The 13,105-nt window shown below is 37.9% G+C and overlaps 1 protein-coding gene across 5 annotated transcripts; it reads right to left on the minus strand.

Annotated features, from left to right (window-relative positions):
• Nucleotides 1-369: 369 nt before the first annotated feature.
• On the minus strand, nt 370-10,712 carry LOC109041659 (uncharacterized). Of its 5 annotated transcripts, none has more exons than XM_072298875.1 (7): nt 10,292-10,665; nt 6,265-6,490; nt 4,646-5,605; nt 4,240-4,502; nt 3,732-3,897; nt 2,602-2,698; nt 370-1,907 (listed from the first exon to the last, which is right to left on the minus strand). In XM_072298875.1, the coding sequence occupies exons 2-7, from the start codon at nt 6,479-6,481 to the stop codon at nt 1,472-1,474; spliced, it is 2,139 nt and encodes a 712-aa protein (XP_072154976.1). In that variant the 5' UTR covers nt 6,482-6,490; nt 10,292-10,665; the 3' UTR covers nt 370-1,471. The 5 variants fall into 5 exon arrangements, with proteins under 5 accessions (XP_072154976.1, XP_072154975.1, XP_018913613.2 ...); XM_072298874.1 differs by lacking the exon at nt 10,292-10,665 and adding an exon at nt 9,725-10,237; XM_019058068.2 differs by lacking the exon at nt 10,292-10,665 and adding an exon at nt 7,071-7,546.
• Nucleotides 10,713-13,105: the final 2,393 nt, after the last annotated feature.

The raw sequence follows: 13,105 nt of genomic DNA on the forward strand, positions 1-13,105 counted from the left end.
AATGTCTGAAAATTTTTGTACGGAATCGTTTGGCTTCAGCATCTTGGAGGCACCAATGTGATTAAATTAGTGTCTCCAAGATGCCGAAGCAAAAAGATTCCATATAAAAATTCCCAGACATTTTATTTTTTAATGTGAACCATGAAACACTTTTACCTTTTTCTTTAAAAAAAATCCTATATTCCTTGTAGCATTGAAACAAATTTTTCAAGATGTTTCAAGAAATCTGATTGGATCGTTGTTAGAAAAAAGTAGTGTTAGTAAAGCAGACTCCCATAAAAAATCAAACGTGAGTGGAAGTACATAAGCTGATAGTTGAAACTTACAGTGGATGATGCAGAAAAAACTTTGAAATAATAAAGCATAAAATCTGAGCAAAAACTGAAGTTACACTTTATTTAAAAATAAGAAAAATAAGTACAAAGAGGATGTTGCGTGAGAAATTCACGATTATTTTGTGTTTGAAATGTATAACCTATTCTTAGATAAAAATCGATGGTTCTGCTATGGAAGAATTGAAGGGGAATTGAGCGGTTGTAACTAAAAGTGGAGTTATTTAAAGCAAATTGATTCTGAGGAATTTTCACTGAAACATAACCATGGACATCATAAACAATTTCAAAATTTACTCCTGAAACCATGAAATACCATTCCTGCATATTGTAGCATTGAGATGGTAAAGCGTGTTCTGTGTATAAGTATAAAGAAACAAATTATTGAAAGTTTCCACTGTGTTCATCATTATTTTAAGGCAAAAACATGAAAAAATTAGTGCTTAAGATCAATGCAGCTCTTGCTCCCAAAAGCCCCATTAATGGACTGACATTGAACCAAAAAAGTATGAAGCATCTTAAGTAAAAAATATGTAAGAAAGAACAAAAATTGCGATTGAAATGGATCTCTGGAAGGACTTACTTTCCTTCCAAAACATAAGAAAAGAAAAATACAAATTATAATAGTAATAATAATAATAAAAATTTAAATGCAAAACATAACACTGGTGAACAAATATGGCACCCTTGCACTTCAATTTAAGAAAAAACAGGAAGTTGGCCGTTAAAGCAAGCATATATGTATCATATTTGACTACAATCAACCATGTTGTCGACACATCCCATTATGTCTGGTGGGAGCACGACTTGTGCTTTCATATAATGAAAGAATTGAAAATTACTGAACAAAACCATAAGAACACAAAAATAATACTGATCCATAATCTTAGGATCCTGAAAAATAAGGAAAAAAGAATAAAAAATTTGGTTGACCCTTCAACATTATTGTAAAGACTTGATTCTCAAAATAAAGGAACGATTAATAAGTAATAGGAAGAAATATTAAACCACTAAAGTACCAAAAAAGGTAACATTGAAATGCATAAACTATCTTTTGCACCTTAATTGCACCAAAAATTAAAAGAGGAAAGAACAAAAACAAACTTAAAAATTCAATAATGTGATGAGGAAACAAAAAGTCATTCGGAGAAGTAAGTTTCATCATCGCAAGTTTCATCATCGCTTCCTATGCGTTGACCTTCGTTATCATACTTATCGCAGAAGTTTTTCCATAGATCATCCAGAACTTCATTTTCCCTCTCCGCATAATCTCTTTCATTTTGGTTCCCAGTGCTCTCGTTATGTCTGTCAAATTCCTCCTGATTTTCATTTGAGACATTTTCATGTCTGTCAAAATTGGCTTGATTCCCAACTTGGTTCTCATTTGCATGCCTGTCGAATTCGCCATGACTTCCATCCTGGTCCTCATTTTCATGCCTGTCGAATTCGCCTTGACTTCCATCCTGGTCCTCATTTTCATGCCCGTCGAATTCGCCTTGACTTCCATCCTGGTCCTCATTTTCATGCCCGTCGAATTCGCCTTGACTTCCATCCTGGTCCTCAATTTCATCATCGCTAGAAAAATAATAAGGACCATGCATCATTTAATTGTGCAAAAGTGCTCTTGGCCACAGATTAAGCTTCGAAGTTCTAATGGATCTTTTGCACGATGAACACAGAGTGATCATAACCACCTAATCTTATGAAACTTTGCCTAATTTTAATGATTATCACTCAAAGCTGAACTCAAAAACGAACTCCTAAACCCTTAATATGCCTTTTAAAAGTCGAATTTTATATCAAACTTGACTAATCGGAGCAACTTTGTACAGATATCGAGCTGGATGGTGAAGTATGTTGTCAAGGATGTTCAAAAGAAGAGAGACTGAAACCCACATAATTTACGAAATTTTAAATTACGAGTTTCAGAAGAAAAGGAAAATTGGATTTCATTTTGAAAAAAGGAACCAAGAGCATTCCAATGTTGCTAAGATGGTGCAACTTTCATTTTTCACAATAAAATTGCTGAAATCATGCAAAAATTTAAATTTACAAAGGTAATTTTCGTCTGGAATTTATGGTTAATCAGGAGAAAAGATGAAACTTATTTAGAGGATCAGTTTATAGTTGCAAAGAGAAAACAGTTGCTCAATCTTAGCAATGTTGAAATGCTATTGGTTCCTTTTTGCAAAATGCGGTCTAATAATAAGTAAAAAAATTTTTTTACATAAAGCACCTGACACAGAGGTCTTAAAGTATAAAGTCTCACCTCTCTTCGCTCAATCGATGTTTCGCCTTCACCAGCCATACTTTCAGTGGAGTCATTATTGCTTCGTCAGGCAAATCATGAGTGACTCTGACTGCATCTGGAAATTTCAAAAAGAAACAAGATTATTATAATCCTCTTTTGACTATAGAAATGCAGAGAAAGGAGAGGTGGGAGAAAGGTAGGAAGAGAGGAAGAAAAGTGGGATATTAAAAAATACAAACTTCAATTCCAGATCAGAAGCTAAACGTACTGAAGTAAATGAATAACATTAAATTAGGAAACCAGTTACCACATATCTTACCATAATGACAGCTTTGAGGCAAGTTTTGAATTACTCCATTTAGGACAGGCAAGGGTAGGGGGCTATTTGAGGCTCCGCCTCTCTTTTGACAAATGGACGTGTATTGTTTCAGAACAAGATTGACATCAGGGTGCCTTCTGGTTGTTTCATCTAAAAAAATACTTACTTTTTCCTTCCCTAATGGAAAAAATTACTTTCTCATCTGGGCGAGGAAATCAGGAAAGCCTACATTTCGGAACAAAAGTCCTTCTTATCTCTTTGTCAAAAAACATGCTCTACACACTTTAACTCTTTTTTTAAGCCTCAAATATTATTTATATGCAACAAGTCTCTTTTGGTCATAATAATAATAAAAAAATGTCTTCTTTTTGACGAAGTATTTGCACTTTTTTCGTACTTTTTGACAAGTATGCCCACTATTTCTGCACTTTTCGTGCTCTGTTCACACCCTGTGATTTGGAGCTTCAATTTGGCACAAGCAAAGACATGAAATTTGTCGCGCAACAATAATGCTGTTGAAGGGGTCGTTGAAAGTTGCTCTTGATCCACTTCTGCTGAAGAATGTTACGAGAAAAAACTGTTGAAGTCAGAAAATCATAAAATCCACTCAGAAGTGAGGAAAATGCATTTAAAGTTACATCTGAGCATTCCACGGTTTCGTAAACCTCATCAGACTTATAGTACAATTATGCAGGTGTCAAGGTTCTCTCTGCGAGTTTGAGGTTATGATCATCGCAGAACCTTGCGCCTGATATTGTTTCAATTGGGCACCTGACATCACAAGAAACATTAAAGAAACTTACTGGAACCAAGGAAAATAATTAATTACCTTGAAAAGCAGTAATAAACATCCCATACTTGTTTAGGGGTAACTTGCCTCCTTTTTGCCCTGTCATGGAGAATTGAGATGCTAGACGATCAGTTATCATCTCTTTGACCATTTTCCTCACGGAATCCCCAACGGTTTTGACATTTTTCCTGCTGAAGTACGATACCTAAGGCAAAAAGAATAGAAGAAAAATAACACAAAAGTTGATGTATAAAATTTGTCTGGTCTTTTGTGTGTGTGTGTGTGTTTTTTTTTGTCTATACATTTGAGGTTTCCTGTGTCCAAAATTCGTGGATTCCTAAAATATGATTTAAATATAATTTGGGTTCACAAGCAATTTAAGAAACATGAAGAATATTAGGAGACAAAGTTTTTTTTCTTCCCTCAAAAATCACGAAAGCTGATCACCAAAATATTAAAGAAACTAACGAGTTTTCTCAAGTTATTTTCTTGATTTTGATTAGTTCTTTCATAATAATTAAACTAAACTAAAATCTAAAAAACTTACCAAGTTTTTGCGGAAATTGGGGTCCGAGAGATCATCTTCCAAAAGTTCCAAATCCTCGACTGATTTCAAAGGAAACCGTTGTTTTATTTCATCTGTTTGTGCACATACTTTTGCGATTGCCATATTGGCCATCTGAACTTCCAGATTCTTTAAAATTTCGGCGTTTCCATCGACAGCCAATTTAACAGCAGTTGCTTTTTTGCTACACCTTTGAGAAAATTCATTGCCCAGATCGACTTTTTGTAGAACCAGATCAAGTTTACCTACAGCATGACACACATAATATTAATTGTAAACTTAATTCAGGAAAGTTGAGTACATAGATCTAGTTCAAATATACTGTTTTCTCTTGAACTGTTATCTATTGTCCCTACATTACATGCAACAGAATAGGAACATCACATACCTTCTACACGAAGCAACATTGTTGTAACATCAGTGTGCTGGTTAGGAACAGTATTAGTCCGAGATGTATTTCTGTTGATGTTTCCTGCCGCAGGTTGACGATTTAGATTATTTCTGATATCTGGGAGAATCTGAGAAACATTCTTTATCCCAGGTACATTTCTGTTAATGTTTGCTGCTGCTGGTCGTTGATTCGGAGGATTTCTATTCTGAGGAATACTGTTTATCCGAGATCGATTTCCAACTGTGACGTTTCCTGTTGTGGGCCGTTGGTTAATAAGATTTCGATTCTGAGAAACAATTTTTCCTACCGTGGGCCGTTGGTTCACAGAATTTCCATTTTGAGGAACATTTTTTGGCCGAGATTGATTGCCATCGATTTTTGCCACTGCAGGCCTTTGATTTGAGGGCTTTTGATTCTGAGGAGCAGTGTTCTTCGAAGAATGACTTTCTTTGGTGCTTCTGACCGGCAAAGGCCTTGGATTAAGTCGATTTTGAGGCACACTGTTTTTCAGAGGACCAGTTTCTTTGTTTTTTTCTGCTTGATCAGTAAGATTTAGGGTTGGGTAAATGTTGCTGATGTCCATCAGAGGTGACAAAAATGGTTTTTGGGTTGATGTGGCATATGTTGGGTTTCCAGCTTTGGAATTACTTTGTTTAATACTTGAGCTTAAAGTTGGCGATGGAATTCTAAAAGATTTACAATGGGGGATTTTAAAATCCTGTAAACTTGATGTACATAGGTTTTGCGCGTTACTGCGCACTTCCCTTGACTTTTTTCTTCCTCCGCCTATTTTCAATTTAGCTTTTTTGACCTGTGGATTATCTTCTTCCGATGAAGAGATAATTCGTTTCCGTTTGGGGCTCCGCCAACCACGGCCGAGTTGCTCGGGGTCTGTGGTAACTCCATCTTCGTCCTCTTGTATTATTTTTAGTAAGCGGACTGCCTCTGAGTATGACTCTGCAATCAGGAAAAGAAATTCTTGTAGCATATATTTTGAAAAATGCTCAGGACAAAAAAGACGGAAGCTTTCGAGTGACCACATATTTTGAAAATGTGACCAGCAGAAAGAAAAAAAGCAGAAGGTACGGTGATTTAATTTTTTCCTTACCTTAAAAAAGTTTGCACGATTGAATATCTTTAATGTTATCAAATAAATTTGGCAACCACTGATGTTTCATCAAGAGTGGCGGTAGCCACCCCCGATCGAGGAAAATGACGTCCTACTGAAGTCCCGATAGCAAAGGGTGGCAGACACTCTTTGTCACACATAACTCCCTTAATCTGAAATTTGATTCGGTTTCCATTCAACTGCAGCTCAAACAAAGGCACGGATTCCAACGATCTTGGTGTCTATAGGTACCTACATCTAAATGAGGACCACAAAGTGGAAGCGTTTCATTGAGATCCATTGAGTTTTCAAAAAGTTATAAGCGCTAACAATATGAAATATGTTATCGCACAAAGTCCAATGTTTTTCGATTCAAGTCCTACATATGCTTTAAAACAGTATGAATAAAACACTCAATTGGGTGGCTGAAGTCCAGTATTTTTCTTAAGAATAGGCTCCTGCAAAAAAGAGAGAAATGCACCTTTGAGGAAATGAAAGTAATTCTTACCGATACCAGTTCGCTTGGCAACTATCACATATTCTTGCCACGATGGATGAGGTTCCTCCTGCTGGAGCAGCAGATTTTGGAGTTTCTTCCTATCCCCTTTTACAGGGGGGAATTTGCACAATTCCTCAAAGTCATCATTGAGCCCACAAAGCCAAGACTCCCGAACGATATCAACAGTGTTGTCACATGGAAAAATGACGACACAAAATGTTGCCATGTTATGAATCTGTCGAAAAGAAATTTATAGAATTAGTGAAGGTCCATGATTAAAGTACAGATTATTTAATGATGAGCAAATGCACAGAAGAAAAATCAGACTATAACTCAGAGAAAAACTAAGGTTTGGTTATTATGACTTGTATTTCCTGATATTATCTCCAAAATTTTCAGTTTTCAACAACAGCATATAATCACCAAAACATGTTCCGAAATAACTAGCTTCCAACTGATTCTATGTTGAAAGAAGGAAACTAAGATAAGTTCAAGTCTTTGAGGAATTATGAGAAAAGTTACTCAATGAAGCAAAGATCTAAGAGTAAATAAGAACACTCAGTTCAGCAAGGAAACTTAATGAAAATTTAACTCAAGTGCCATCATTTGAAATTGAATAATGCAAGGTTCTGGACCAAATTTCATTAATTAACGAATTCCCAATTCTTTCCTGACCTTTGCATGCAAATGTTGTGAAAACTGACTCGTGATCGATAGTGAAATCTTGTCGTTTTTGTCTATTGAAGCATAAAAACATGTTCATCAAAGACAAAACCAAAAATAAGCGCAAACTAAAAAAGATTATTATTACTCACTTGTATACTTGCAAAGTGTGCTTGCCAAAATATTAATAGTTTCCTTCAAAATCATTAGGAATTAGAGGAAAAGTAGGGGACAGGATTGGTCATTGAAAGGGTTAGAGACAGTGAGAGTTTGGAATTTTCAAATGTATCTTTAATATACTTTACTAAATTACTGAAACAGCTTTGCAACAAAAAACCAGGGTTGATCTTTCATTCCCCTTTTCCTGAGGCTCTAATGATCAAAAAACAAACAAATCGTGAACTAAATGAGAGGAAGAATTGATAAGTACCGTATAATACGAAAATTTAAAAATGCTTAACGCGACCTACAGAGAAATTTCTTAAAATCTAACTTGGCACAAACGCTCATTAAAGTCAGAAGTAGTTGATGAAGCCTTTCTTGGAGTTCAGCATGTGATATCAATTTCCTGGGCCCATAAAGTGTGAATGAATGAGAAATTGATCGTGGAGGGAGAGCTTGTGGTATGAAATTATAATAGAGTGTGTAAAATTGGCTGGGCCACAAATTTTGATCGGAATGGCAACAACATGTTCTTGTACTGAACGTCACAAACAGGTACAACAATCATTTCTGATAAGTTTGATACAATGTAAATCTTCAGATCCGAACTCGGGCAAGGAGTGTTAAAAGCATTTTCTTTTTGTAAAAACTTCCGTCCGACAAGAAGAATGTCATTTGATTCAGAAGCAGTGCAAATATTCCGCAAGACAAATATGCTGCCATCCAAAGTCGTGAAACAACTATCCCTAGCAAAGACAGAAAGTTTAAAGGTTGGAAAATGCACTGTTTGATAAGTGGGACGAGCACATCCTTCTAAAAATGGCCCACGACAACGGTACGGCATTGAGCACCGTGGGAAATCGGGTTTCTTTGAAGGCAGTAAAGGTGGACAAGCATCTGCTTCTTCGATGCGTTTCACACACTGTTGCAATGGTTTATCGCCTTTGACAACAGTCTGCTTCAAATATTGTAGGAATGATTCAAAATCAAAGGTACTACAATCTTCCATATTGTCAAATGAATCAAGATTCCTCGGCAAGTGTACCAAGTTGTGGAAATTGTGCGTTAAGAGATTGTCTGCATAAGCTGTTTTGCAATTTTCTACAAATTCAACAAGCATTTCAGTTGCAATTTCTTTGTACTCTCTACACCGAACGGGGTTCAATAATAATCTGAGGCTAACATATAACAAAACAAAATTACCAAGGCGCTGTTCACTGAGGATACCATCTAATACATAGGGGCCTAAGTAACAGCCAAACAGACGAAGCTCAGTGGCTTTCCATCTCTTGACGTCCTCCATGGCTCTAGACCTACGAGCGAATTCGGAAGGAATGAATTTCTCATACAGTAACATTTTCCCTGAGGCCTGACAAATTCGTTCAGCAGGAAGTTTGGCATTGTTTTTAGACGCGAATACCCATAACTTAACAAGCGTCTTCACTACACCAACGCAGACTAGATGAAGGTAATCAAGAGGAAAATCATTAATAAAGTCTATACCAGGTATTCTAAGCAAAGGCGAGTCCCCCAGATGAAACTGTGGAACAGTTTTGTTAATAAAATCTTCATGGGTTTTCAAACGTGCATCAACTTGTGGGAAAAAAGTCCTTCGACAAAGATGAGACCATTTACCTTCTTGAACGCATTTAGTACAACCATATTTTCCATTGCTGGCAATAGAAGATAACACAAAAGATTTTGCAGGACAGTCGCAACTAAAACCTTTCAAAGTAAAGTTGTATACATTGCCTTTAAAGTTTACTCCGTTTTTAATGAGATCTGTTACCTCATCAATGAATGGACTCAAGAATTCCTCCGCGTCCTGCGGTTTGTCAGTATCTCCACAATGAATAGCAATTGGGAAAACGTGATGGCGGAGATCCGGAATTGAAATTATTTTACCGAGAATGGGAGTGAAATGTACGCCACTACTCTTGAACAGTGGTAGACCATTAATGCCTGTTACCATGGCTATGTTCGTGACTTTCTCACTAGTTCGTTCCAGGGCATTTTGAACGGCTTTCATTAATCCAAAATAATAAAACTCCCCACCTGCTTTCTCTAATTTCTTAACAATTACATGACGAGGTGTTCTCATTATGGTTCTACCATCCAATGGCAAAGTATGAAGTTCATTAGGATCAGAAGATTTTAAAATTCTGAGCAAGGCAGATAATGCAACCTTTGTGATTTTATAAGTAACTCCCCAGATCCGCAGGTTTACTAGTAGACTATATTTGGGCATATCAGAATTTTCTTCAAACAGATCCTCTCCGTCACTGTTTAAATCAGAGAATTCCTCCCCATCAGAGTCTCCGTTAGCAAAACTTGCATCTGAATCGGACGATTCGTAAACTGAATGCAGTCCTGGGGAATCTCCTCGTGCACCATCACTATCATCACCAAAGCTATCTGACTCAATAAGACTTGGACTGGTGGGAGGAGAGGCTGCGACAGACTTCTCGAGATCAACGGAACCACTATTTATAATATCACAAGTACCACAAGTCTCACCTTCCTGGCTGGCAAGTGATGATAAATTCAGCGATGCTACTTCCTCCTCATCGGAAGAAGATTCTTGCTCAAAACTCTCTGCCTTCAAAATTTCATTAATTCTTCTATACTTGGTGCTTTTACTTACTTGAGCGTAACCTTTCCGAGAATACTTTCTCCGTTCACTCATCTCGACTAACAAAAGGACTTCGCAAGGATGGGAATAGCACTCTGTTAATGTGAATGGGATGGCTGGGAAGACAAAAGGAGCTTGACGAGGAGACAGATTTTGGGGGAGAATTGACTTGAGGCGATGACGAAATTTTAGGCGACTTGAAAAACTCGGTTGTTAGCACTTGGTACTGAATTTAGTGTTCGTTGCTGACGCCTTCACTGAAAAGGTAGACGTAACAAATTAGACTCGACGGATGGCGGATTAGAATGAAAAGTGACTCTAACGCCGAAAGAGACATTGACGAACAAATCAAATGGAAATGGGCAGGAAGTCGCGGTTGACGAAAATAAAACTTGAAATTCACGTGCATTACGAAGGTGAAATAGGCCACATAACATTCCGCCCTGATACCGCCGGGGCCGGAGACGCCGGGACGCTATTGAGATAACTTGGCGTACACTGTTGCCATGCATATTAATTACCACACTCATAATGCCTAAAACAAAAGTAAATTGATTTTAGCAGAATTTTAATACTTACAAGGTTTTCCTCTTTCCACTGCCCTCTCCTCTGCCACAGTGCCACAGCCACTTGACGCACTTGACGACACACACAAACACACACACAACAAGCGACTTGACGCCAACGGAATTCTGTAGTGACGTAGTCTATTGGCGCGTCACGATGACCGCAATGCAATGGCGGGAGCAACAATCGGTGATGTTGATACTTGATAATGCTTCAGCGGGAGGGCGGAGGGACGAATAAATGCATAAATGTCGTAAATTTTTGAAAGTACAGTATCGCTATCTGTAACTTTTGGAATGTTCCCAAAATATTCAAAAGTTCTAGGAAACCTCAGAATGTTCTAAGAACATTCTGGGAATATGCCACCGTATCAAAAATCGCAGAACACTGTAAGAATATTCTCAGCACTTCGTGTGCTATCTGGGATGGTATCGCAAAACTCGCGAATGTCTTCAGCGCTTTTAAAATACTTTCTATCACATTCCTCCAATTCTTGTTTAGCTTACCGATATACCTACTTGTAATTATATATATTTTTCACCAGGATTGCAAGCTGAATCCAAATCCGTTGAAATAGTAGAACATTTTAGAAACGGTAAAGAAGTTGGTCGGCAAATTATCCTCTACCAGTAGAAGGAGGGTGTCATTAACACATGTCTGACCGCTTTCACGTTTGGCCCACGTTTTGATCAGTAACTTACCGATATAATTACTTATTATTATATATATTACTCATCAGGATTGCGAGCTGAATTTGAATCCGTTGAATAAATGAAGATTAGTTAAACTTTAAAAAAATTGGTCCGCAAATTTTCAGCGGCTAGTAGGTAGAGGGTGTCATTAACACGGGTTCCGCCGACGGAGAGAACCCCAAAAGTAAGCACAATGGGAACAATCGCGCGTCGCAGCCGGTCGAGGGCCAGCAGACCGGCGCGGCGCGGTGGGAAGATCCGGCGGTGCTATTCGAAGAAGCGCCCCCGGACCGTTTGGTGGCCGAACCAAGAAGCAGGAGTTTTCTGAAATTTCTTCTTCCATAAGCGTCCAGCCCCGTTACAAACTAGAGGCTTCAAAGAGACTCATCGATTGCCCCGACTTCAACCGCTGGCCAATGAGCGGGCCAGGAAATGCAACGATGAACCTCTTTGAAGCCTGTAGTTGGTATGTGGGCTAGACGCTATACTGATGCGGTATGGATTTGTTTTTCACAAATTTTCGGATTTTTACCACCATTAGTGGCTGCTCACAAAGCTCATTATAAGTTAAAAAACGGTGAAATTTCGATTTTAAGAGCAACCGAGCGGAGGGACTGGGCATTGCCAAGCGAAATGAGAGTGACTTGGGAGAAAAAAAAAAAAAATTCTCTTAATGTGCAAGGTATGTGCTCGGTTTGTACACATTTTTGAACATCTAGCGTCCAGTCCCTATCACTCACTAAAATATCAAAAATAGACGGTTAAAATGCTCAAACAATCGGAAAAATCACGATCTATTGGCTGTGTGCGCGTCGGGTAAATTTTCTTATCTTTCAAAATATTTTTGGCTACCGTGGTTTTTTTTTACATAGAACCATTTAGGACCGTGCAACATTTTTTTTGGTCGATTGAAAAAAATAAGTCCCACCCTAGACACGCTTACACTTTTCAGCATTCACATCAAAGTGCATCGCTGGTGATTCCGTGCTGAGGAATAACGCCGCATAATCATTTGAGTGATGCCAAATTTCCTCCAAAAGTTTTGAATTATAGTAGGGCCCACGAGGGATGATCCCTGAGCCGCGGGTATTTCTTGCAAACACTGGCAGCAGTGAGACACCCCCGTCCGGACCGAGACTGGAGCTCGCGCGACAATGCCGAGCCGAGCCACAATAGAACCCTAATTACTTACGCGTAATTAACAATATCACCGTCCTACTAGAATGATCCAAAATTTTTTGAAAATTGCTAAAAAAGTTTTTAGGTAGAGTTTCCTCACTCTCTGTTAAAGCACGAGTAAAAAAAGGCCTCATTTATAAAAATCTGTCAAATAGCAAAGAAGTTACAGTTCGAGATACTATATGAGATAAATAAAAATTAAACTTCGCTATAAAAAGGAGAAAAAAGGAAAAAATAAAAAGTGTAAATTACAATTAAACATCATTTAGTTCAGAATTTCACAAGCAATTCAACCATGTAATGGACGAAGAGATTGGGGCAAAATTACAGGAAATTGATCTTTTACGAAAGGGCTTCCTTTTAAGAATTTTGACCTGAAGATAGGGGTGGAATAGCGGCGGTTCGCATATAATACCTATTCTACCCTGCTAAGGAAACGCCGTATGAGCCTTTAGCCGATGCCAAACTTCCGTTGACTAAAAAAGAATTTTCAGGGAAATCAGTGAATACTTTCCCTCCAATTTTTCAGAGAATTTTATTCGCTGTCAGCTCTAAATCATCTGAAAATGAAAAATGCCCAATTCTGCTTGAAAATAAGGCATTTAATTGGAGGAAATTTGGCAACTCGCGAATGTTCATACGGCGTTTTTACCCAGTTTCGTCGATGTGCGTGCTCGATCTCGCAGCGTTGACATTTACATGGTCCATGCGTTTATTCGCCCGATTTTTCAGGGATCATCCTTCGTGGGCCCTACTATACCGCCTTAAAATTATTCGAAACTTTAGATCAAATTGCTCATAAAGTTCTCTGAAAAATCAGTAAAAAAATATAGTTGAATTTTCACGATAATCTGCGGGTCATCAAAGGAAATTTGGCAACGTCTGATGGTTCAATGGTTCATACGGCATTCGTCTGTAGCACGGCAAAATGGGCTATAACATAAGGTGCGAATTT

This window comes from Bemisia tabaci, chromosome 3 (genome assembly GCF_918797505.1).
Source record: "Bemisia tabaci chromosome 3, PGI_BMITA_v3".
In the NCBI taxonomy this organism is placed as follows: domain Eukaryota; kingdom Metazoa; phylum Arthropoda; class Insecta; order Hemiptera; family Aleyrodidae; genus Bemisia; species Bemisia tabaci.

Coding starts and splice junctions, on each gene's coding strand:
- LOC109041659 (XM_072298873.1), bottom strand. CDS start 9,766: ATGAGTGAACGGAGAAAGTATTCTCGGAAAGGTTACGCTCAAGTAAGT.